The sequence below is a fragment of the Schistocerca cancellata genome, chromosome 8 (genome assembly GCF_023864275.1).
Source record: "Schistocerca cancellata isolate TAMUIC-IGC-003103 chromosome 8, iqSchCanc2.1, whole genome shotgun sequence".
Classification (NCBI taxonomy): domain Eukaryota; kingdom Metazoa; phylum Arthropoda; class Insecta; order Orthoptera; family Acrididae; genus Schistocerca; species Schistocerca cancellata.
This window is the reverse complement of record NC_064633.1, coordinates 330476877-330502955: the sequence shown is the minus strand read 5'-3', so window position 1 is coordinate 330502955 and position 26079 is coordinate 330476877. Positions and strand designations below refer to the sequence as shown.

The following is a 26079-nucleotide window of genomic DNA, read 5'->3' as shown; positions in this document are numbered from 1 at the left end:
AAGCTTCTTCATCTCCCAGTACCTACTGCAACCTATATCCTTCTGAATCTGCTTAGTGTATTCGTCTCTTGGTCTCCCTCTACGATTTTTACCCTCCACGCTGCCCTCCAATACTAAATTGGTGATCCCTTGATGCCTCAGAACATGTCCTACCAACCGATCCCTTCTTCTAGTCAAGTTGTGCAACAAACTTCTCTTCTCCCCAATCCTATTCAACACTTCCTCATTAGTTACGTGATCTACCCACCTAATCTTCAACATTCTTCTGTAGCACCACATTTCGAAAGATTCTATTCTCTTCTTGTCCAAAATATTTATCGTCCATGTTTCACTTCCATACATGACTACACTCCTTACAAATACTTTCAGAAACGACTTCCTTACTCTTAAATCTATACTCGATGTTAACAAATTTCTCTTCTTCAGAAATGCTTTCCTTGCCATTGCCAATATACATTTTATATCCTCTCTACTTCGACCATCATCAGTTATTTTGCACCCTAAATAGCAAAACTCCTTTACTACTTTAAGTGTCTCATTTCGTAATCTAATTCCCTCAGCATCACCCGACTTAATTCGACTGCATTCCATTACCCTCGTTTTGCTTTTGTTGATGTTCATCTTAAATCCTCCTTTCAATACACTGGCCATTCCGTTCAACTGCTCTTCAATGTCCTTTGCTGTCTCTGACAGAATTACAATGTCATCGGCGAACCTCAAAGTTTTTATTTCTTCTCCATGGATTTTAATACCTACTGCAATTTTTTTTTGTTTCCTTCACTGCTTGCTCAATATAAAGATTGAATAACATCGGGGAGAGGCTACAACCCTGTCTCACTCCCTTCCCAACCACTGCTTCCCTTTCATACCCCTCGACTCTTATAACTGCCATCTGCTTTCTGTACAAATTGTAAATATTTTTCGCTGCCTGTATTTTACCCCTGCCACCTTCAGAATTTGAAAGAGAGTATTCCAGCGAAGAGAGTATTCCAGCCAACATTGTCAAAAGCTTTCTCAAAGTCTACAAATGCTAGAAACGTAGGTTTGCCTTTTCTTAATCTATCTTCTAAGATAAGTCGTAGGGTCAGTATTGCCTCACGTGTTCCAACATTTCTGCGGAATCCAAACTGATCTTCCCCGAGGTCGGCTGCTACTAGTTTTTCCATTCGTCTGTAAAGAATTCGCGTTAGTATTTTGGAGCCGTGACTTATTAAACTGATAGTTCGGTAATTTTCACATTTGTCAACACTTACTTTCTTTGGGATTGGAATTATTATATTCTTCTTAAAGTCTGAGGGAATTTCGCCTGTCTCATACATCTTGCTCACCAGATGGTAGAGTTTTGTCGGGACTGGCTCTCCCAAGGCTGTCAGTAGTTCTGATGGAATGTTGTCTACTCCCGGGGCTTTGTTTCGACTCAGGTCTTTCAGTGCTCTGTCGAACTCTTTACGCAGTATCAAATCTCCCATTTCATCTTCATCTACATCCTGTTCCATTTCCATAATATTGTCCTCAAGAACATCGCCCTTGTATAGACCCTCTATATACTCTTTCCATCTTTCTGCTTTCCCTTCTTTGCGTAGAACTGGGTTTCCATCTGAGCTCTTGATATTCATACAAGTCGTTCTCTTTTCTCCAAAGGTCTCTTTAATTTTCCTGTAGGCAGTATCTATCTTACCCCTAGTGAGATAAGCCTCTACATCCTTACATTTGTCCTCTAGCCATCCTTGCTTAGCCATTTTGCACTTTCTGTCGATCTCATTTTTGAGAGGTTTGTATTCCTTTTTGCCTGCTTCATTTACTGCATTGTTATATTTTCTCCTTTCATCAATTAAATTCAATATTTCTTCTGTTACCCAAGGATTTCTACTAGCCCTCGTCTTTTTACCTACTTGATCCTCTGCTGCCTTCACTATTTCATCCCTCAAAGCTACCCATTCTTCTTCTACTGTATTTCTTTCCCCCATTCCTGTCAATTGTTCCCTTATGCTCTCCCTGAAACTCTCTACAACCTCTGGTTCTTTCAATTTATCCAGGTCCCATCTCCTTAAATTCCCACCTTTTTGCAGTTTCTTCAGTTTTAATCTACAGTTCATAACCAATAGATTGTGGTCAGAGTCCACATCTGCCCCTGGAAATTTCTTACAATTTAAAACCTGGTTCCTAAATCTTTGTCTTACCATTATATAATCTGTCTGAAACCTGTCAGTATCTCCAGGCTTCTTCCATGTATACAGTCATCTTTTATGATTCTTGAACTAAGTGTTAGCTATGATTAAGTTGTGCTCTGTGCAAACCTCTACCAGGCGGCTTCCTCTTACGTTTCTTACCTCCAATCCATATTCACCTACTACGTTTCTTTCTCTACCTTTTCCTACTGACGAATTCCAGTCACCCATGACTATTAAATTTTCGTCTCCCCTCACTATCTGAATAATTTCTTTTATTTCATCATACATTTCTTCAATTTCTTCGTCATCTACAGAGCTAGTTGGCATATAAACTTGTACTACTGTGGTAGGTGTGGGCTTCGTATCTATCTTGGCACAATAATGCGTTCACTATGCTGTTTGTAGTAGCTTACCCGTATTCCTATTTTCCTATTCCTGCATTACCCCTATTTGATTTTGTGTTTATAACCCTGTAGTCACCTGACCGGAAGTCTTGTTCCTCCTCCCACTGAACTTCATTAATTCCCACTATATCTAACTTTAACCTATCCATTTGCCTTTTAAATTTTCTAACCTACCTGCCCGATTAAGGGATCTGACATTCCACGCTCCGATCCGTAGAACGCCAGTTTTCTTTTTCCTGATAACGACATCCTCCTGAGTAGTCCCCGCCCGGAGATACGAATGGGGGACTATTTTACCTCCGGAATATTTTACCCAAGAGGACGCCATCATCATTTAACCATACAGTACAGCTGCATGCCCTCGGAAAAAGTTACGGCTGTAGTTTCCCCTTGCTTTCAGCCGTTCGCAGTACCATCACAGCAAGGCCGTTTTGGTTAGTGTTACAAGGTCAGATTAGTCAATCATCCAGACTGTCGCCCCTGTAACTACCTCTTCATGAACCACACGTTTCTCTGGCCTCTCAACAGATACCCCTCCGTTGTGGTTGCACCTACGGTACAGCTATCTGTATCGCTGTGGCACGCAAGCCTCCCCGAGACTGCTACAGAGAGCAAATGGCTTTAATTTTTACGGTATGTTACTACGATCCTGGTCTCGCACAACCTTGAAAATTGTCTGCGTATCTTTATTCATTTCCGAGTTGCAGGGGTTCAAAGGTACGCTACTTGTACAATCCCCTGTGAGGCAATAACGTATTTTATAAACTGATATATCACGGAGAAATACGCTGTAAAGTGTCTCCGTTATCATCTGGAACCTCATGTTGTTGTACTGAAGCACACGCAAAATTTTTTTGCACGTATAACCCGGTCTGAGGTGTAAAATTAGTTTTTCGTTGTTTCTGTTTCACACAAAAATTTTTAACCTCAAAAATTTTACTTACGAATCAATTTCTTTTCATATGAGTTACATGTCCTGCAACAGGAGGAAAAAGGAGACAACCAACGGAAAAATGCTCCTACCGGAGCAAAAAAAATAAAATGCGGAGATGTTGCTGTTTATTTAAAAGTCTGACTGAAAAGTGGGTACCAGCTGTTTCATTTTAACTTCCCAAAACTTTTGACACGCGAACATATTCGCGCTGTTTTATGCTGTGAGAGAAGAAGGCAATGGCACGGGCAAAGAGACGGGAAAGTAATAAAAACTGGAAGGTAGTAGACAGTGGGTGTGTTATAGAAAGAGCGAAGGAGAAAATGGCAGTATGAGAGAAAGAGAGAGACGCAGTGACAGTGGAACATCTTTGACTGTAACAGAACAGTGCGAGGAAAAGGGTAAAGAAGACAGTGCCATGCTGGAGAAATAAAGGGAAAGAAAGGTGCTAATTAAAGACAGAGTATATGAGAAAGTTAACAAAGAACAGAGAGATAGTAACAGTGAAGAGAGATAGCATCAGTAAGATGGAAGGAATGAGATATTAGCGGTAAGAGAGAGCAAGAGGAAGCAGACAGTGGAAGGTGACTATTAGCAGGATAGAATGGAGGGGACTGTGGCTGTGACACGGGAGACAATAACAGAGAAACATAAACAGATAATGACAATGAACTGGGCTGAATGAGTGAGTGAGAATGGGCAGCTGGTAGAGGACTGGTAATAGTGGCTTGCAGCGATGGTCTAATGGGTGAATGAGTTACAGTCAGCGGAGCATGTGAGAGTGAGAGGTGAATTCCATGTTAAAAAAATGCACGAATATCTTCACATGCCAAAATTTTTGGACAAATTTTTTAATGTGCTGTGGCATCTAGTACTCCACTTTTGAGTCAGTCTTTTAACACTCTAAGCGCCAAGCCCGTAAAATTTACGGGCCTGGGATCGCGCGAAAATCACCAAGCCCGTAAAATTTACGGGCCGCTACATTTAATTTCATTCAAAACACTGCAACGTTATTTCTACGGGTTTGGCCAGCGCTATACGTTTTTCAGATGTTTATTAACAAAATGCGTCCATAGATGTCACGGCAGCGCTGTAATTCATGTTAAAACTTATCTTTGCGTTCTCAGTCTGTATATCATTCAGTTGTTTGTCATCATGTTTCGGCGCGGTTTATCAGACGCAGAAATTGCGGATTTGATCAATCATAGCGACACTCTGGATAATGTAGAGAGTGATTCAGACGATTCTGAATGCAATGGTGTGTTTGAAGGTACGTATTTCCGAATTTTCCACGTAATTGTGCAGTACGCACATATCTGTTGAACATGTGTAAACGATGTATGTAGTTACACATAATGTGATATTCTTTTTAGAAGACGAGATTGATGACAGTTTGTCTTCAGATGAAGACGAGAATGATGTTGAAGGTGTTGCTTCAAATCCAGCAGCTGTGCCGTATCCGAAAGACAGTGAGTGGACTGCAGTTGACACCTACCGACCTCTGCCTGTCAACACGACACCCAGGCAGATACTAGTGGATATTGATGAGTCGAGTTCTGTACTGGATTGCAGTAAAGTGTTCCTTACTGACAGTGACGTAAATGAACTCAAGAGACAGACAAATTTGTATGCATCACAGACAATACAGAAGAAAAGAAGAGGAAATAATCTGAAGCCCCATTCAGTTTTGAGTTCGTGGAAGCCAGTGACTATAAGTGAGATGAGGCGTTTCTTGGGTATTATTTTCCACATGTGTGTTTCGAAAAAGCCCAAAATTGCGGACCATTGGAGCACTAATCCTGTTCTTAGTTGTAACTTTTGTCCCCATGTCATGAGCCGTTTGCGTTTCACTCAGATACTGTCATGCTTGCATCTTGTTGACAATTCAAATCAGAAAAAACCAGGCGAAGATGGATTTCATCCACTTTACAAAGTTTTGCCATATTATAATAATTTGAAGGAGCGATGTATCCAGGCATATCGTCCCTCAGAAAAAGTGACAATTGATGAAGGAATTTGCCCATTTCGAGGTCGTGTGAGTTTCCGTGTTTACATGCAAAATAAGCCTCATAAGTATGGACTGAAAGTATATGCTGTTGCTGAAGCCAGTAGTGGCTATGTTGTAAATTTTGAAGTTTATGCTGGTAAGCATATTGTTGACAATTCTTCGTCTGCGGTTATTTTGCGATTGTTGTCTGACAGCAGCTTGCTGAACAAAGGCCACACTGTGTATTTAGATCGATTTTATTCCAGTCCAGAGCTATTTCAGCAACTGGCAGAGAAAGGCACTGGAGCTGTTGGTACTGTGAACAAATCCAGGAAAGGATTGCCTAAAGATTTAGTATCTGCTAAGCTGAAAAAGGGCGAAATGTCTTTTCGGCGTAAAGATAATGTATTGGCAATGAAGTGGAAAGATAAGAGAGATGTGTATACATTGTCTACAAGGCATCAAGCAACATTTGGTACGCATACTAAGAGAAATGGGTCTGTAGTATTGAAACCACTTCAGGTACTTGATTACAACCTCAATAAAATTGGAGTGGATATTGGAGACCAACGCCTGCAGTACAATCCGTTCCAGCACAGAACTGTGAAATGGTGGCGAAAATTATATTTCCATTTGCTGCTTATGGGAGTATCAAATGCATTTTGGCTGTACAATGCAGTGCACAGGAAGAAAATTACAATAACAGACTTTATAACAGTGCTTGCAGTTCAGCTTGTTGAAGACGACACACTTGAATTCATTCCAAGAAATGAAGGAACTGTAGGTCGGCTAACAAAGAGACATTTTTTGCAGCACATACCTGCAACTACTAAGAAGTATGCTGCTCGTGTGTGTCACGTGTGCAGTTCCAGGAGCAAGAAACAGAGTGGCAAGGCTTCTCGCAAAGAGACACGATACGAATGTGAACAGTGTGGCGTTGCACTCTGCCTGGAACCTTGCTTTAAAATTTTCCACACTAAAAAACAATATGATTCTGTGTGAAATTTATATGTAATACTGTATACTATCAGAAACATGTAATGTAGTGCCACAATTTTGGTTAAAAATAAATCACAATTGTATTCCCTTATTCGTATGACTTTTTCTAAATTCTTAAAACATCTAAGTGATTTCTATAACTGTACCTTAAAGCTGTGCATTGTAAAGTAGTTTCTTTCACTCAGAATTAAAGTAGAAATGTGCAGCTTCAAGATGGTACCAAATTTGCCACAATCCAAACAGTAGATTTGATGCAGTAATTTTTTTAATATTGGTAAAATTGCCCGGTTTCTAGGGACGGGTGCATAAAATAGGCCTGGTACAGAGAGTGTTAAATAAAGAGGAACGTACTCGAAATTTTTGTGCTCTGATAGGCGCATTTTTCTGCTGGTACAGTATAACTAATTTTTTCAATGGTGATATTTCTTCCATTCAGGACCTTCTACTTCAAAACTCCATCCTTAAACGCCTTGACCTGTATTTTGAACTATTCTCAAAATATTTTTGTCATTTTCTTGTAGTAATTGTGGCTACAACTGCTCAATTGTAACCTGAGCACAGTTTCCTGACTTCCTCTGTAAGCAAAACTAACGTGTACACATTATTGTTGTAAACGTAAAGTTTCATTCATCTAGCAAATCATTTCATAATGGTATTGAGCATTAGTAAACGTTAGCTGTTTGCAGGATTGCACAGGATAACACAGTATAAAAGATAACGAGTTAAATTAAATGTACCGTCGATCTTCTGGTCATCGCACACGGAGCACAAGCTTGAATGGATCGAGACGGGGCATGAGATAAGATACGGTCTCCATCTGGAGTCATTTATGGACACGGTGAGAAACCTAAAGCAAAATAGCTGAATCTATGGGTATTCACACAGAGCTAAGAGATTTATTTTTTTGAAACCATTGGTTTCTTTTCGTATCTCTTCCACGGTAATCATCTGGAATGATCTGTCTGTGACCTAGGTTTAATTAGATGATACTTGAGCATCTTTCCTGGTTTCTGTTTAAAATTATTCGAAGAAGCGCCTCCGTTTTCCGACATCAGCAAACCTGTGATGAGACTTACATATGAGATGTCCAAATGCAGGGATGAACAAAAATGCGAAAAAAAAGCACAAAAAACAACCCGTAACCATTGCAAAATGTAAACTTTCACGGCCAGAAATGTCATAATTAATAAAATATTCCGGGCTGTTATACAATGGTCGGTTGGATTTCACATTAGAACCCAACGATTCGTTGCCATATGAGCATTGTATTTTCAAGGGCGATCAAGCTTATTTGAGTGACCGATTCACACCTTGGCTCGTTATTCCGTTTACGCGTGCTCATGTTCGGCGTCGTGACGTTACATGCTTTGAATTGCCGGGCACAATAGGCTGTTGTCAGTTCCTGTCACCCGTTGTGGATATGTCGCACAGGTCTTCTTCAGCACCTGGATATCATTCAATTTCACGTCCTCCTTCCTACTGAAATTCCTGGGGCGTTTAGCAGTCTCTATAGTCTCTCTGTATAGCCTTTCATTGGATCTGCTTGTGTCTACCAGTACTTGAGTCCTATCAAAATGATTGTGAAGGTCTCCTGGCTACAAAGCATGTTCCACAACAACTGAACTGTGAATCTTTCCCCTGCTATATTTGCCCTTGTGAGGTTGTAGTCAGTGTTTGATCGTTGTTTTAGTAGTTTTTGGAGCCAGGAGACCACCAAATTCATTTTGATAGGACAATGTGGCACAATGCACTGATGCATGCTCCTACCCATGCTTCTATGCACGTAAGACGGGGGGGGAGGGGGGAGGGGGGGAGGGGGGGGGGGGGCACATCAGCAGCTAGGCTTATCCAAACAGGCAGACACACGACGGCATGTGATGTTACTGCATATACAGTAACTTACTTACTCACCATCACTGATCATAACAAAACTGATATCCGAATACATCCGGAGGTAATAGCTAATCGATAAAATTCTGGTGACCATTGATTGAGCACAAAAGGTACTTACAAGAGTCTGTCCATAGTGACAAATGCAACGATATAAAAGAAAAATAAAGGAGCCAGCAGAGTGTAAGCATGCTGGGTAACGAATAAGAATCATGTAGCGAATTTAGGAAAATGGTTTTGAATGCTACAATAGAGATTTCATTTCAAATAATCTGATGTTAATTACATGTGATGTTCCTTCCCTGCCTTCAATCTTTGAACTGATTTAGCTTTTGGGGGAGCTAGATGCCTTTGAATTGATTTAGCTTTCGGGGACCTACATTTTAATGTGGACTCCCAACCATGACGGATCTTTTCTTTTCCCATATTAACAAGTCGTTGACACCATGAATGAGGGAGTAAGTGTGAGAGGAACCGACTACTGATCAAACGAAGGACCTATGGATTTGTTGTCTAGAGCTTACCAACTAAAACAGCGATCAACAATTAAGTAAGAAGGGAGCTACGAACAGACACCAACACACATTAGTTTACTGTTCCGTGCCGGATCATTGTGGGTGGTAGCGTAACGTATTTTAATGAGTTTACCTAACGTAGATGATATTCATAGCATTAAATTATTAACAAAAATGTAGATGAACACTATGACAGTAGTCAGTATTTCATAGACACTCTAAAATGCTTGTAGACACTGCCTGCGGCCCTTTGTACATACGCTTTTTCAGATTAACTTGTGGAGACGTTTGAATGCAGAGAATCTATCTAAGCAAACAATACAGCCTTCAGTACGTCAACAAGTATTCGACCTCCAGCGATAACAAGATCTATTAAGAAATAGGACGATGAAATTTTGAAGCCAACATATTTTGGAAAAACGGCAGCATCCATCGAAAATATTGAAACCCTTTATTTTACACATCGATTTCGGTCACTGTGTGACAATCTTCAATACTAAAAATTCATAAGACATGTAGGTCTTAACATAAATGTTGCCCTATTTGTAACCACCCTCAAAAACTACAGAATCAGAAAATATATACAAATATACAGATTCTCGTTCATACTAAATTATTCAAAACTTTTAGGCCCATAACACATTAGTACAACATCTTCTTTGAGATGCAACATGTACTGTGATGATTACTTAAAACAGATATCTTCACTTTTACTGCATACAATAATTTTAAATTTACAGAAGATCCCTAAACCTTATCAGCTGCCGATCCAACGTACAGTGAGTTCGTAGTTTACACAGACAACTAACTACGCTCAGTATTGCAAAAACAAGCATCATAGTGCTCTCTATATTCCAAAGCATACAACACGCAGACATCAGACACCATCAATAGAAAAACCAAAGCTTACATAAAAATAAAATCATAAGACGACTTTTTTCTCCTCAGAAGCTATAGCAAAACTATGAAAACGCGGTACAGGCATAATAAAAAAATACAATAAATTTACGCCCTCTGACGTAAAGTACAAGATAAAAATTTTATGGGAATATACCCAACCTGAAAGCACATAGTAATTTCTTAAAAACAAATACAGAAAAGTTAATGTCAGAAACAGCATTTTTACATTTCCAAAAACATTGATTACATATTAAAACATTAACGCTGTACAATGGGACGTTACGCCTTCTCTTATCGTACTCTAAGAGCTGAGCAACCTAATGACTGACATTATCAGCGTACATTCTTATGAGACATTTACAAAAAATAATAAAAAGACATTTCAAAAATGCAATAGTCTCATATTAGTTGACCAACATAATGTTTGACATTATCATCGTAACTTCTTTAGAGGAATTTTTAAAAAAAGTAATAAAAAGATTAACAAAAATGCAATAGTCTCATATGGTGTACCGGATTTGTACTACTGCTATTTTTCATGTGAGTAAGACCTAGTTATAACAAATGGAAATGGTAGGCCCGCTTCGGAATACGTAGGAACAATACGTGCACTGAAACAGTTTAAGATTATAATTCTAACCACCCAGATCAGCACAAAAATAAGTTTTTTTTTTCAATTTAGCTGTCAATAAAATGCTTAGATTACCATTATCAGAAGCTATATTGTACATAGCGAGAGTGAATAACTATCCTGATGATCATGTGAGAAATATTTATAACAAGCAAATAAAGAAAAATGAGCAGATATGTGTGCCAATTAGAATAGTAATGGACAGAAAAAGTTTGTTACTTTACCGGTATTTTTATTACTAAAATTGCTCTGAACTTCAAAAAAATTACGTATGCGCTCCTCATTTTCAATTGAAGATAGGTTCCATAAATTACTAATTAATAATATATACAATTTTAATTTTTCCAAGAGTCAGTGGTTTACGGATTACAGCGTGCCGACTGTAACGCTGTTTGTGTGGGACAGACATGGAGAAAACTCGAAAAAGGTAACGTGAGCGTGTTGCGCTGAATAGGAGGGATGTCGCCAACTGATCAAACTTGGGGGCACATTTGATTGATGCAAGCCATGCTCCTCCTGATTTGACATCGTAGCTCAAATTGCTGCATAGGGGAGAAACAGGCAGATATATCGTTTCCTTGAGGAGATGGAGATTTTCTGCTATTTAAAATCTTGTAATCACACGTTGGTTACCGAGCGGAAGGTGACGTTAAGTGCTCATTTCTGAGCCACTTTGACAGCCGCCTAGCACACAGCAAGAAAATCAGCAACGAGACAGAATATTAGCTTTTTTGTTTTTTCCCCTATATTGTTATTTCATATACTTGCCCAATGTGGGCAGGAATGGGCTTGCAGTGGCACAATTCACTGCTTTTCAGCCAAGGGACTACGTATAACTACAAAGGGGATATAAGATAAAGTTTACTCGTGTGAAGAGGAAAGAATAGGAGCTAAAATATACAAATAAGGGGTAGTTTGACGAGGCACGCTTACATAAAATCCACATGTAATTAAAATGACACTCGATGAAGATGTAGCATTTAAACACTGGCGCCACAAAGAGCATAATTAGAAAAGGCGTTCGCATGAATGAGAGCCACACGGGACGACGACACTGAACACAGACTGCACTGATGTTATATACATGGCGAGCATAAAAACACGAGAACGTAATTGGATTGAAATATGAAAGACCTGTCAAGAGAGGCGAGGTCAGAGAGGAGGGAGAGATGTAAGATAGAAGGATGGTTGCCAGAGGAGCAGGGTGGCAGGAAGGGGCAGAAGGGTGGGAGTCAGTAGCATACCAAGGGACCGGAGACAGGGGGTGGGTGGGGAGGGAGCAGCCTAGGAGGGAGCACAAGGACTGAGAGAGGAGAAGTGAGAAGAAGGTGGGGGTAGGAGGGACGAAACAGCAGGGGGGGGGGAGGGTAGGAGAAGGAGCCCAAGAGAGCAGGGTCATAGTTGGAAGAACGGATAAATATCAAAGTGAAGCACATCTTCTAGGATGGAAGACGTTGGCAGTCTCTTTGGGAGAGAAGGTGGAGTGTGTGTAGATGGAGAGAGGATGGGAAATATCGGTAACGACGCGGAATCAGGTGCCGAGTGGAGAGGATATCAGGGGGTTAGGGTGATCAAGGTGACGATTGGTGTAGAGGATATTGATGTGTTCAAGGAAAAGGAGGGAATATGGGAAGGGGATGAGGTCATAGAGGATTCTCATGGGGGACACGAGACAGATATGGAAAGTAAGGCAGAGAAAATGGCATTCAAGAGTTTGTACGGCTTTATAGAATTTAGGAGGGGCAGAGGTCCAGGTGACACTGGTGTGACAAAAGATGGGACTGATTGAGGATTTGTAGGTATGAAGGATGGTGGAAGGATGCCATCACAATGTCTGGTGGCCGGACAGGAGTTTCAGGAGGTGGAGTCTACTGTAGGTTTTGCGTTGGATGGTAAGGAGATGGAGAGTCCAGGTGAGGTGACGGTCAAGGATGAGGCCCAGGTGTTTCAAGATGGGGATTAGTTGGATAAAGTGGTCATAGATGGTGATGTAGAAATCATGGAGCTAGAAGAAGGCAGTGGTACATACTATAATCTTTGCCTTGGATTTGGAAGGATGATTTGAAAGAGCCATTGGTTGCAGCAATTGGTAAAATGGTTTCAATGGGTTTGGAGGGAGCGCTGGGACCATTGAAGGGTAGGCCAGAGGGCAACAAAGGCAGTATCATCGACATATTGTAGGTGATGGATGGGTGGGGGTGGTTTGGGCATCTCAGTAGTCTACCAGAGAAACAGGAGAGGAGAACCATGTATACAACCTTCTTTCATGATTCTTGAACCAAGTGTTAGCTATGATTAGGTTATGCTCTGTGCAAAAAAACTCTACCAGGCGGCTTCCTCTTTCATTTCTTAGCCCCAATCCATATTCACCTACTATGGTTTCTTCTCTCCCTTTTCCTACTCTCGAATTCCAGTCACCCATGACTATTAAATTTTCGTCTCCCTTCACTACCTGAATAATTTCTTTTATCTCATCATACATTTCTTCAATTTCTTCATCATCTGCAGAGCTAGTTGGCATATAAACTTGTACTACTGTAGTAGGCGTGGGCTTCGTGTCTATCTTGGCCACAATAATACGTTCACTATGCTGTTTGTAGTAGCTTACCCGCACTCCTATTTTTTTATTCATTATTAAACCTACTCCTGCATTACCCCTATTTGATTTTGTATTTATAACCCTGTATTCACCTGACTAAAAGTTAGCACCATCCATTGTCGATTGTTGAATTTAGGTAACCTGTTGTCCACGTTTTGTGAACTCTCTTGCCTCTCCAGGGCTTTTGTATTTGTCTTCCATACCTGAGACCACTCGAGCCTTACTTTTTTTAAAAGATCCATACACGTTGCACCAATACTAATTCTGTTCAATTAAATAGTCCGCGTGACGAGATTAGGCGCTCTATTTCGAATATAGGCTGCATATTGTCTTATGGGCTAACTGTACATGCTTCCATGCCCAGCGGCTAATCTCCCATGAAAAAGTAGTACTAACCTGCGATCCTTTGGTCAAAGGTTATCGAAGCTTAAGCTCGTAACATGTATACAAAATACAAGATGCATTAAGTTAAAATGTTAATCAAAATCGTAAAACGATTAAGTGATCCTGAGTAACTGATATACTCAGCTTCAAAACGTTTATATTGCAGTGATGTGATAGTTCATTCGAACAGTTAGAAAAGCAGACACAAATGAAAATGATCGTTCCACAAATATCGTTTAGCCATGAAACAAAATTACAAAAATTTGCTACAGTCCTTCTTCGATGATGATATAACAGCATCAATTACATCTGAGGATTTTTGGCACCTATTTGGCAGATGGAGAATATTGTTACTCAGATTAAAATTTCAAGGATTCAAAATATTCAATTATTCACTCGAAAACTTTTACTAGCTAGAACGATAGCTTCTCATTAAATAATTGAGAAATGTAGGTACCATCGTGTGACCTCGTGGAGCTGTATAATTGCCTTCTTATACTAAGCCAGATATGCTACATAGAGACTGCTGTTTATGAAACTGCAGAAAGGTGCTGTAAGTTTTCAGTTGCTAGTTAGTCTTAGGTAAAAATACTTAACTAATAAGTACTCCAACTAAAAATGATTGTCTTCCAGGTTTAGTGGAAGACTATTATCTCAAAGAAACAATTAATTCAAACTATAACTTCTCATGACATAACAATTACCCTAGTATCCCCTGCTACCTTAATGGAGCCATATCCGACAATTGCTCATTGTCCCATCCTCCTAACTTTGCGATCGTGTGTACGTTGTCCATGAACGTCAAAATAACTTCTCCTGACTTACGCAATAAAGAAGGAGCTAATGTGGCGGTTTTAGCGTCTAGGATGGGTAGAGAAACAGTAGGAGAGGATTCTTCCCTTCTCATCTTCCACAACCTGTGTAGTTCGTTATGCAATTGTAAACTGTCTGCTCGCTTTTGAACGGCTTGATCAAGTAAATGTGGGATCCATTCCTGAGCAGACACCTCACCACCTTTATTACCAGATACCCTCTTGCTCAGAATGTATTTCTACCTGAAGCCAAACGGGAAGCCATTACAATCAGAATACCGCCAAGCGAAGAGAAAGGGAAAAAAACGACCATACAAGCGAACGCAACGACTACAATTGGCAGTCAACTGTACCATTATAATGAATTCTGTTGCTGGCCCAGCCATTGGTGGTCTTTATCTTTCATGTCTCCGATGCTGGACTTAAAACGTAGCCCTCACTAGCTCTTCTGAATCAAATGTATCGGAGTCGACGGTGCTTGGTAACGTCGACCACTTTGGAGGGGGAGGGGGGTCAGAAGCAGACATAGCAGGGCGACCACTATGACCCTCTCACCGTAAGACAGGATGCTCACGTCCAGCAGACCACGGTGAGCGTCGAACCCATGGTCCTTGGAAGCGGTGTCTCCCAGGATCCTGGTCACAGAGGTAAACAGTGCAATGGGGCCCGGAATGGTGGGGGCTTGGTAGGCAGTCACACGGTGCGGCTGACTCTCAATCAGTGATGCATGTGCGACAACTATATGATGTTGTTGGCCTACATGGTGAAGGCTTATGGCGAAGACAGTGTAATCCAGGGAGCCAACTCCAGTCCCTGATGTCTCGCTGTCAGGCCGGGTGACGAAAATACTGAGCATGTCGGTAGCTAGAAGGGTCGAAATTTCACCCTCCACCCATCGGAGCTGATGTTGGATCTTACGCCAGCCAATGCTGTAGGATGACGAGCGATTGTGACTGCACCAGTGGATGGTGGTAGAGCGACAATGCTTCTCTGGACCACAACATTCGCCGGCTTGAAGCGCCCAGCAAGTCGTGTCGACATGCAATTGTCCCCAGGTGTCACCTGCCTCCTCTGTCGCAACGTTACAGGAGCGATGATATACCGATAACGGTCATGAAGGTGAAGCCTTAGCCAGGTCGGCAATCAGCCCGGTTACTGGAGCGGTGAGTTGCTCCAGCTAGCGGCTCAACGTTTATTCCCTCTTTAAAGAACTCTTACCCCAAATTACTTGATGCTGTTGAACCTGTAACTGTCTTGACTATGACTGTATACTTTATATACTGTTCATACTGGACACAGTTTTCGGATCCCTATTTACAACAAGCAATATTTCACTTTATTGTTTGTACAGGCAGGCAACTTTCCTGGGCTTGCAGGTACTGATGAATCAGTTGTTATACAGGGTGCTACAAAAAGGTACGGCCAAACTTTCAGGAAACATTCCTCACACACAAGTAAAGAAAAGATGTTATGTGGACATGTGTCCGGAAACGCTTAATTCCCATGTTAGAGTTCATTTTAGTTCTTCCACCTACGCTCAATGGAGCACGTTATCATGATTTCATACGGGATACTCTACCTGTGCTGCTAGAACATGTGCCTTTACAAGTACGGCACAACATGTGGTTCATGCACGATGGAGCACCTGCACAATTCAGTCGAAGTGTTCGTACGCTTCTCAACAACAGATACGGCGACCGATGGATTGGTAGAGGCGGACCAATTCCATGGCCTCCACGCTCTCCTGACCTCAACCCTCTTTCATTTATGGGGGCATTTGAAAGCTCTTGTCTACGCAACCACGGTACCAGATGTAGAGACTCTTCGTGTTCGTATTGTGGACAATACGTCATTCTCCAGGGCTGCATCACCGCATCAGGGATTCCATGCGACGGAGGGTGGATGCATGTATCCTCGCTAACCGAGGACATTTTGAACATTTCCTGTAACAAAGTGTTTGAAGTCACGCTGGTACGTTCTGTTGTGTGTTTCCATTCCATGATTAATGTGATTTGAAGAGAAGTAATAAAATGAGTTCTAACATGGAAAATAAGCGTTTCCGGACACATGTTTACATAACATATTTTCTTTCTTTGTGTGTGAAGAATGTTTCCTGAGTTTGGCCGTACCTTTTTGTAACACCCTGTATATACACTGATGAAATTACTAAATAATTACAGATTCTCCGAAGTGGCCGCGCGGTTCTGGCGCTGCAGTCTGGAACCGCGAGACCGCTACGGTCGCAGGTTCGAATCCTGCCTCGGGCATGGATGTGTGTGATGTCCTTAGGTTAGTTAGGTTTAACTAGTTCTAAGTTCTAGGGGACTAATGACCTCAGCAGTTGAGTCCCATAGTACTCAGAGCCATTTGAACCATTTGAACAGATTCTCCTATGGGTTTTCCCGGTTTTCTTGTCACCTATAATGATGAAGACAAAAGAATTGGCAGAAGTTCTTAATTTCAGGAGTCGACACTGATACTCTCTGCGATACTGCCTGTATCAGAACATTAGTTCCACTGAAATGCGAAAACTCTGAATTGTTATCGCTTGGTGCAGGAAGGAGAGAAGTTATGAGTCCAAAATTTTGTTTAGCTATTTTAGCTTTTCACTGGGCAGTATCTAGAAAGAAGCATAATCGGGTAAATAAAGCAGTGAATATGTCAGCATCTTCCTCACATCTACTACGGCCTACCTCGTGTATGGAAGGGCATATGAAACTTCAGATGGACTTCACACGCGTTGCTGCCTTACCTTTACCTTTACCTTTTAGTACCTCATCTCGTTCGAGGTAGATGCTGGCACCTGTGACGGAGTTCCGGGCGTTTTTGGCGGACGGACCCAATCCACTTGCACCATGGTAGCATGCATCATTAGCTGTAGCATCAGACAGACTCTGGACATCTTGACAACCTAATGAGAGCGCTGACACAGTATAATAAATTTGTTTTAACCTTAAGGACTGGTTAGCATCCTCCATTGTCCATTGTGGAATTAAGGTAGCCTGTTTTCCTCGTTTTACGAACTCTCTTGCCTCTCCAGGGCTTTTGTATTTGTCTTCCATACCTGAGACCACTCGTGCCTTACTTTCTTTAAGATCCATACTCGTTGCACCGGTACCATTGCTGTTAAATTAAAATAGTCCACGTGACGAGATTAAGCGCTCTATTTCGAATATAGGCTCCATATTGTCTTAGGGGCTAGCATTAGATGCTTCCATACCCAGCGGCCAATCTCGCTGCAAAAATAATACAAACCTGCGATCCTTTCGTCAAAGGTCATGGAAGTCTAAGCACGTAACATGATTGCAAAATACAAGATGGATTAAGATAAATGTTAATCAAAATCGTAAAACCGATTAAGGTATCGTGAGTAATTGATATAGCCAGCATCAAAACGTTTATATTGCAATGATGTGATAGTTCATTCGAACAGTTAAAAAATCACAGACACATTAAAATGGTGGTTCCACAAACATTGTTTAGCCATGAAAGAAAATTACAAAAATTAACAAATGCAGTAATGTTTGTATGATTGTGTACCTAAAATTGTAGCAGGTTCCCCTGTTATTATCTAACCAACAATGGTCAGAGTAAAAGTTACATTTCGTCTATTATACATAAAATACTACCCAGCTCATAAGTAATTAAAGCTCACTTTGGCGTCCAACGTATCAGAATTAGCGTAATCGTGAGTAGACTCCCGCAGTGTATTTAATAATTAATCTACATTTTCAGCCGAAAATAATCAAAGTTCAACAGTTCCATTAAGTTCAATGATTCTAAGTTCCTCTATGTGCCGGTTTTCAAGCCAACGCTCACCTCACCCCTTCTTTGCCTGGAAAAACCACCAATTACCTGTCGTCGGTCACTTGCTCGCCAGCGTCCTGGCAGCTGCTGAAGATGTCGCACCTGCCTGCCCTCGCCTCAGCGCCTCAGCCAAATCTTACAATTCCAAGATCCCAAAACCTTCAAGTGGCTGAATATCTCATCAGTATAGGCGTCATGTTACACACGGACGGCTGTGACATCCTCCCCAGGGGGTAATTCACAGAACACGAAAGGAGATGGCCTTTTCTGCAGATAGACTACGTCATAGGGCGACTGTCCTGCACTATCATGCACCTTTTTCTCGTATGCTGCTACTTGATAAGATGACGAAGCCTCCCATTCTGTTTGGTTGGCCGCGCGGAGTGGCCTCGCAGTTTGAGGCGCCACTTCACGGACTGCGCGGCCCCTCCCGCCGGAGGTTCGAGTCCTCCCTCGGGCTCGAGTGTGCCTGTTGTTCTTAACAAAAGTTAGTGTAAGTAGTGTGTAAGTCTAGGGACCGATGACCTCAGCAGTTTGGTCTCTTAGGAATTCACACACATTTGAACAACTGAACAGTTTCCGTTTGGTTACTGTTGACAGAGAAAGTGAATACCTTATGATGATTTGTGCACTAACGCTGTTATTGCACTAGCTTGTACGTGCAGTGCTGCCTGTAACTTCTGAATTCGTAGTAACCGTCATAATTAAGATTTATTCCCTGATCGGTTAGCAAAGTTTCAGGTATCCCAAACACCGAAATCCAATGGTTAACCCCAGCTTGAGTCACGGTTTCTGCTCGCTGCTTTGGTACATGAATCGTGAATAAATAGTGTGAGAAGTGATCAATGAAGGATAAAAGTACCGATTTCCCATTGGTATCCGCGCGATGGGTCCAGGGATATCCAACGGTTGGTTGGCCTCTGTTAATCTCTGCACTGGAACCTGCTGATAGACAAGCGCTGCCCATTTTTTTGTATGAGGTACACCTTCACGTATAGTTCCTTGTCCAACTTGCGCATTCGCCACCAATAAGTCTCTGCTATACAACCCTTGCCTTACCAAGATAGAATCGTGGATCTGCCTCAGTACCTCTTCGCATTAACTTGCTGGTATGACTAAACGTCTTCCATTCTTGGTCTGCTTATGCAGTATCCCGTCGTCAGCACAGAATTGTGTTTGCATTGAGAACCGTTGAAAGTTTAGGCCAGTGCCCTGGGGCTTTCGCCATTCATCTGTAAAAATGATAACACAGTCTATTGTGTACACCTTCCGACTGATGCCATATACGTTAACGTGAGTTTTCTATAGCCCACACAAATTCATTATGACGTAACACCCACAGGGTCAGGCAGCTAGTCAGGTATAAGCCATTTCAGTGCTGAATGCAAAGGAAGAGTGGCACAACAACGGTATGATCAGCTGTTACCGCATTACTGGCAACAACAACACAGAACTTTTGCAGACAAGGTTTGATGCACTTTTTTTTGCTTTGTGTTGTTCGTGTTGCTAACTACACATTACATGGCCTTTTCACTCTTTTGAAGGTATCTTAACGGTAACATGGGTAGTTTGGAAACAACGTGAGTAAATCATTATTAAATTATTATCAAAATACTTATACAATATCCTTGAAGAACCATAGCAATTTTTCTCTTCCTTAAAACGTACTGTTAGCAGGTCTCGCTTCTCACAATATCTCACCATTATGATCTACGTACTAATTTGTTTTTACAAGGAATTCTTCATTTCAACTGGCTCTGTTAAGATTTTTCATGTACTATATCTAAGGCATTCTGCAGCTCAAGCAACAGCGCACTAACTTACGGGGGGTAGGACGTTAAACGGGCCGTCTTGGAGCAGGAGAGACACCACAGGACTTTTTAATTCCCACTGTCTATACTTTTACGAATAAATTCATAAAACTTTGTCAGCATGACCAGAAAGGGTTCAGGATTCACACTCATAGCAGTGGAAGTTCAGAAACATAACAAAATTAATTTTGTTTTACATGTGAAAGTTCATCATTTTTTCACTTACTATTGGCTGCGTTTGTGGCTGTGAGTACAGGTTTCTTCATAAGTAAGAGAGATTCTTCGATGAATTTTGCACAGCATACAAACCATACTTACAGGTGTATGAAACTCTATAAATTATTTAATTTATGAAAAAATGAAGGTACTGTTACATTTTAAACTTCATGTTTAGAAAAAACTCAAATTTTATAGTTAATTATCTCAACTTTTACCACAGTTTTCAATAGGTTTGGAAAATTCTAGAGTTTCATACACCTATAAGTATGGTTTGTATTTTGTGCAAAATTCATCAAAGAATCTCCCTTACTCATGAAGAAAAGTGTACATATAGCAACAAATGTAACCAATGGTAAGTGAAAAAAGGTCAAATTTCAAATGGAAAAAAAATATTTTCTCATATTTTTGAACTTCCACTGCTATGAGGGTAAATCCTGAATCCTTTCCGGTCATTTTGACAAAGTTTTATGAATTTATTCGTAAAAGTATAGACAGTGGAAATTAAAATGTCCTCTGGTGCCTCTCCTGCTCCAAGTCGTCCCGTTTGACGTTCTACCCCTCTTAAGAGTCCTACTGGATCTCGTGAAAGAGAAGAACAAATTGAGTCTGAAATGATCTGTCCATGAGTAATTTACGTCGATTCCTACAGAGGACTCGTTTTTTATTCAGAAAATGTTAACGTCATAAGACAGGGAGTATAAACACGTGTTGGATAGGGAAGATACGCAAATCGGTCATTTAGTTTTCAAAGCAACCATCCTTTCGCTTTAATGGATTTAGGATAAGTACGTAAACCGTAAATGATGGTGACGTGATAGAGATTTGAACTCCAGTCCTCCGGCTTACTCTGTGTCTGGCAATGACGGAATATGAATAGCGTTATTTGCAGCAGTGACATTCATTAAACCTGAATGTCAGTTAAAAGCAATGATGAACTGTACTTACGTATCCAGGACATCTCTTCAGGGTTCTTTCCTCAACAACACGTTGGTCGATCGACGATCACGTTTCTCGAAACAGAGACTCTGGCCAAATGTAAAGAACACCAGTGGCAAGAGACTGTCAATATCTTCACTGCGCGATACAATGGTAACGCTACCGATGACAGTGCCACTAAAGTGGACTTACTAGTTAAGATTTTCTGAAAGTCCTTCGCCGAACGAAACGAAGTCAATATTCGAGGATTCGAATCGACAACAACTGCTAAACTGAGCAACTCAGGAGTAGATATCCCCAGGGTACTGAAGCAACCTAATCACTTAGCAAAAGGAACCCTTCCGGTACAGACTGCACAATGAGGTGACAAAAGTTACGGGATACCTCCTAATATCGTTCCGCACCTCATTTTGACCGGCTTAGTGCAGCAGCTTCACGTGCTATGGATTCAACAACTCGTTGGAATTCCCCTGCAGAACTATCGAGCCACGCTTGCCTATAGCCGTCCATAATTGCGAAATTGTTGCCAGTGTAGGATTTTGTGCACGAAGTGACCTCTCGATTACGTCACATAAATGTTCTATCGGACTCATGACTGGCGATCTGGGTGGCGAAATTATTCGCTCGAATTATCTGCAATGTTCTTCAAACCAAGCGCAAGCAACTGTGTTCCGGTGACATGACATATTGTTATCCATAAGAATTCAATTATTCTTTGGGAACATAAAATCCATGAATGGCTGCAAATGGTCTCCAAACAGCCGGAAATATCCTAAAAAGTCAATGATCGGTTCAGTTGAAGCAGAGGACCCAGTGCATTCCACGTAAACACAGCCCACATCACTATGGAGCCACCACCAGCTTGCACAGTGCTCTGCTGACAACAGTGCCTTGCTGGCTTAGTGGAGTCTGCGCCACACTCGAACCCTGCCATCGGCTCTTACCAACAGAAATCGGGACTCATCTGAGCAGGCCACAGTTTTCCAACCGTCTATCGTTCCAGCCGATATGCCCACGAGTCGAGCAGAGTCGCTGCAGGAGACGTGCTGCTGTTAGTACAAAAGCAACTCGCGTCGGTCGTGCACTGTCATGCGTTCGCCGTACGTCCCACATTGATTTCTGTTGTTAAGTGAAGGCCGTCGGCCACTGCGTTGTCCGTGCTGAGAGAAATTTCGTATTCTCGGAACACTTTTGACACTGTGGATATCGGAATATTGATTTCCTTACCGATTTCTGAAATGGAATGCCCCACGCGTCTAGTGCCAACTACCATTCCGAGTTCAAAGTCATAATTCCCGTAGTGCGGCCATAACCACGTAGGAAACCTTTTCACGTGAACTACCAGGGTACAAATGACAGATCCGCCCATTCATTGGCGTTTTATTCCTTGTGTAAGCGATATTTATTCCATTTGTATATGTGCACATCACTATCCCCTGACTTTTCTTACCTCCGCGTGCGACTACAGAACAGCGTAGTAGAAAGAATTCGCACAACGTGTTGATACGAAGCTTTGCGGGCGTAAAATCCTCAATCTCGTCTTGTTAGATGCAAAAAATTTCTCATAAATAACAGACCCTTAGAAAATTTCGTGTACTTTGTCATGAGAAAACAAAAGGTAGTCAATGAAATAGGTTCAGACACAATCAGTGAACTTAGACATTATGTTAAGAATTGTAATCAAGACAGGAAATGGTGGCGTCAATGTGGTATTTCCAAGCTAACTTATCTGCAGATGATAAGGAACATGGAAAGACGTGTGTCACAGAGCGTACTACTCGAGATAAGGCGATCTATGTAACTACAAAAGCTGTTGCGATACAGTGACCTTAGGATAGGCAGTGAGACTTCCACAGAAAATTAGATGTGAAACTAACTTGAGCATTACTTACTTGAGTAGAACTAAAAAGTGTTACAGGAGGACCAATGATCTGCGTAACGCACAAGCGACAGTTGCTTAAGTAATATAATGCCCTGTGTTTTAATCGTTCCCGAAACACTGACGACTTAGCAACTTAATTTATGCTGTCTCAGCATACTTCACAGACACAGTTGTAGACAGCCTGCTTTCAGGCTTGGCTCTTGCCGGTTACAAAACCATACAGTGATTTACTCAGCGCATCAGTTTACATAAATGTGACAAAAAATAGCCCAGGCTCTTTCGAGTTCTGGTACAAATAAGGAAAAATACACGCTTGAGGTATAATTTAAGCGGAAATCGAGAAATTTAGTATATTTTATCGTTTACTTCGAATTTTAGTTTCGTATTACACGCCTGGGCAGCAATGAGACCTTACATAACGTTGTTTGATATTGAATTAAAATTCATGTTTTGCTATTAGATTCAAATTTTAGGCACAACATCTACACGCACAGTCATAAAAATATAAACTTCTACGGAATAGAAAATCTGTAGTACTAATTACTCATTTTACAAGAAAATTCCCATCAGTGAATATCGAAGTGAACGTATGATACCTTGATGCTGAGGCCGCTACTCATGTTGTATGGTAACTATTTCAGATCGGCGCAAAGTCTGATATAAACATCAGGTTACAATCAAAGCTAGGAGCACTGATTAAAAATTCTCAGATCACAAAATATCCTTGGAAGCTATCACATATGATTTGGAATATAAATGTTCAAAAATGTGCCAGTACAGTTATAGAAGATTACAGTAATTCGTGGTCGGTACATATCGACATGACTCTTACGTTCACACAAATATGATTGTAGTAACTTTCATATATGTGCGCTAATTAAACAGCCAAAAATTGAGCTTACAATAGGCATTACAGTTCCAATGCACACTACTAACAGTTTTGTTATGGTAGCGAATGGTAATTCTAACCCCCTATTTTGTGGCCAACAGGATGAAGACTGCATGTTATCACATCATAAGCTGATAATCGCGTTTTCAATATATCACTTTCTTCCATGTTTGACAGTTCCGTACAATTTATTTTCAACCAGCTTTCCAATGAGATGGAGACTAAATATTAAGCGTAGCTCACAGCTGGATGACAATGTAGTATTAACTCGCTTTCTTGTCTGGTGTGTGCGGGACTAAATTTTGTGTAATAGCACTTTTTCCATCTTTTCATTCACAGGGAGAACGATTCCTAGTAATCTCGGTGTGTACTAAAACCTCTAATTTTTATCTTAACAACCTTTTCGCATGATGTACGTAGGAGGAAGCAATAGATTGGTTGTGTCAGGCCAAGAAAAACTGAAATAAACCTGAAATTTACCACATGTCTCTTTTATAATATCATCAAAATGTTTGAAATCGATTAAAAACTTCCTCACTACCCTGAATAAAATGAAGCAAACAATTATTTACATAAAATGAATTTTTAACATACCAGGTTTTTACATTGGCCTAAAAACGTAAAACAATTTCTAGTAAACGCATAAAGATTCCTAATCATATACCGACAGTCCTCAAAATTTGTGATCTTCAATTCGTAATAGCTATGAAAATGTTTAAGATTTTTTCTTTCTTTTTTTACAAATAATCAGTTTTAACCATTGATAAAAGGCCGCAAGCCACCAGGAAGAAATCAGTCATAAATACAAAATTGCAAGATAATAAGGTAAGACATTTCTTAATTAACGCATTTTGTCTAGGAATAATTAAAAGAATTACTCTCCGAAAACTTTCAGAACAAATCCCAACTTATGGCTCATAAAAGGATTTGTATATATGTAAATTAATTTCAATATTAACCAGACTAGCCTTTGATGGGAGCATCTGCGACTGCAATTACTAATTACCAAATGATAATTCCAAACATTCAATTTTCAGAACAGACTAAACATAAAAGTTAAGCGCCAACAGTTATGATCCAGCAAGGTTTTCTTATAGATTCATGGAATGAATATAAAATGAAAGTTATGGCAAAATAATTAGAAAAACATCTCACACATTGACCACTAACGAAAAAAAGCACAAAGTTTCCAAATATTAGCACAATGACTACAGGCTGAAATAATCTCACTTAGAAAATCTGAAGGTTAATCATAAATCTGATAATATTACCCATTTCAGGAGAGACAAAAAATGTTTGGCGGAAAATATGGACATAAGAGCTTGTAAATAAGAGCGTAGGCTAAACAAACTTAACAAATACGGCGCTAGCGTGAATAACTCTACTAAGGTAATGTAGGGCAGCCACAAATAATCCCGAGAAACACCATACTAAGGCATTACAGTAACAGGTCCCCACAGCCAACCGCCACCTCAACAACAGACCCGAAACGTAAAACTAAGAGCCGTTAATCGCCATTGAAATGAAACATAGCTAAAATATGCAAGTTAAGGAAATATAATTCGCCCACACCTTTATAACTTAACGATATAAATCCGTTAAATCTGCCATAATAATCAAACAGTAACGTTACTCAAACTTTCACAGAGCAAAAATCGTTTAATAACACTAAACGGTAAAATGATGGTTTTCTATACGTCTCCCCCAAAAACAACTTAACTGAATAAGTGAAATTATTAATCTCAGAAAGTTATTTCTAATAGAAAAAGTCAATAAGTCACCTAGGCTATACAGCCCGACTTGTTTGTGCCAAATTGAAATTTCAGTGAGAAGCTTACCTCTAGGGGGCGGTAGTTAATTGCTACCATTTACAAGTAGAGCTCTCTTCTATGACACATAGGCAGAATGATCTTATACACAATTTGAACAGCATGCGTTAGTTCGACATATTTCCTTAAAATAATTAAAAGATTAAATAATAAATACAAGAAAATATTCCAAGACGATAAAACAACTACTTAATAAACCAGATTTACCAGAGAGCTCATGAGTAAAATAGCACTAGTTACCGAATTTCATTAAACACTAGGGTAACAACAAACGACCTGACGGCTCACAGGAAAATAACACTGATTTGAAAGCCACCAGGTTTAAAGCTTGTGGCCGGCCGCTGTGGCCGAGTGATGCTAGACTACGGTAGCAGGTTCGAATCCTGTCTCGGGCAGGGATGTGTGTGGTGTCCTTAGGTTCGTTAGGTTTAAGTAGTTCTAAGTCTAGGGGACTGATGACCATAGATGTTAAGTCCCATAGTG

The 26079-nt window shown here is 40.6% G+C and overlaps 1 protein-coding gene across 1 annotated transcript in view; it reads left to right on the top strand.

Moving 5' to 3' along the window:
* LOC126095548 (venom carboxylesterase-6-like) overlaps positions 1-18203 on the top strand; it is a 93350-nt gene extending 75147 nt beyond the window's left edge. Inside the window, exons 9-10 of the mRNA XM_049910327.1 lie at positions 4880-5221; positions 17959-18203. Of these exons, the coding sequence (XP_049766284.1) occupies positions 4880-5221; positions 17959-18203 (587 nt within the window). The remainder of the gene's footprint in view (positions 1-4879; positions 5222-17958) is intronic.
* Positions 18204-26079: the final 7876 nt, after the last annotated feature.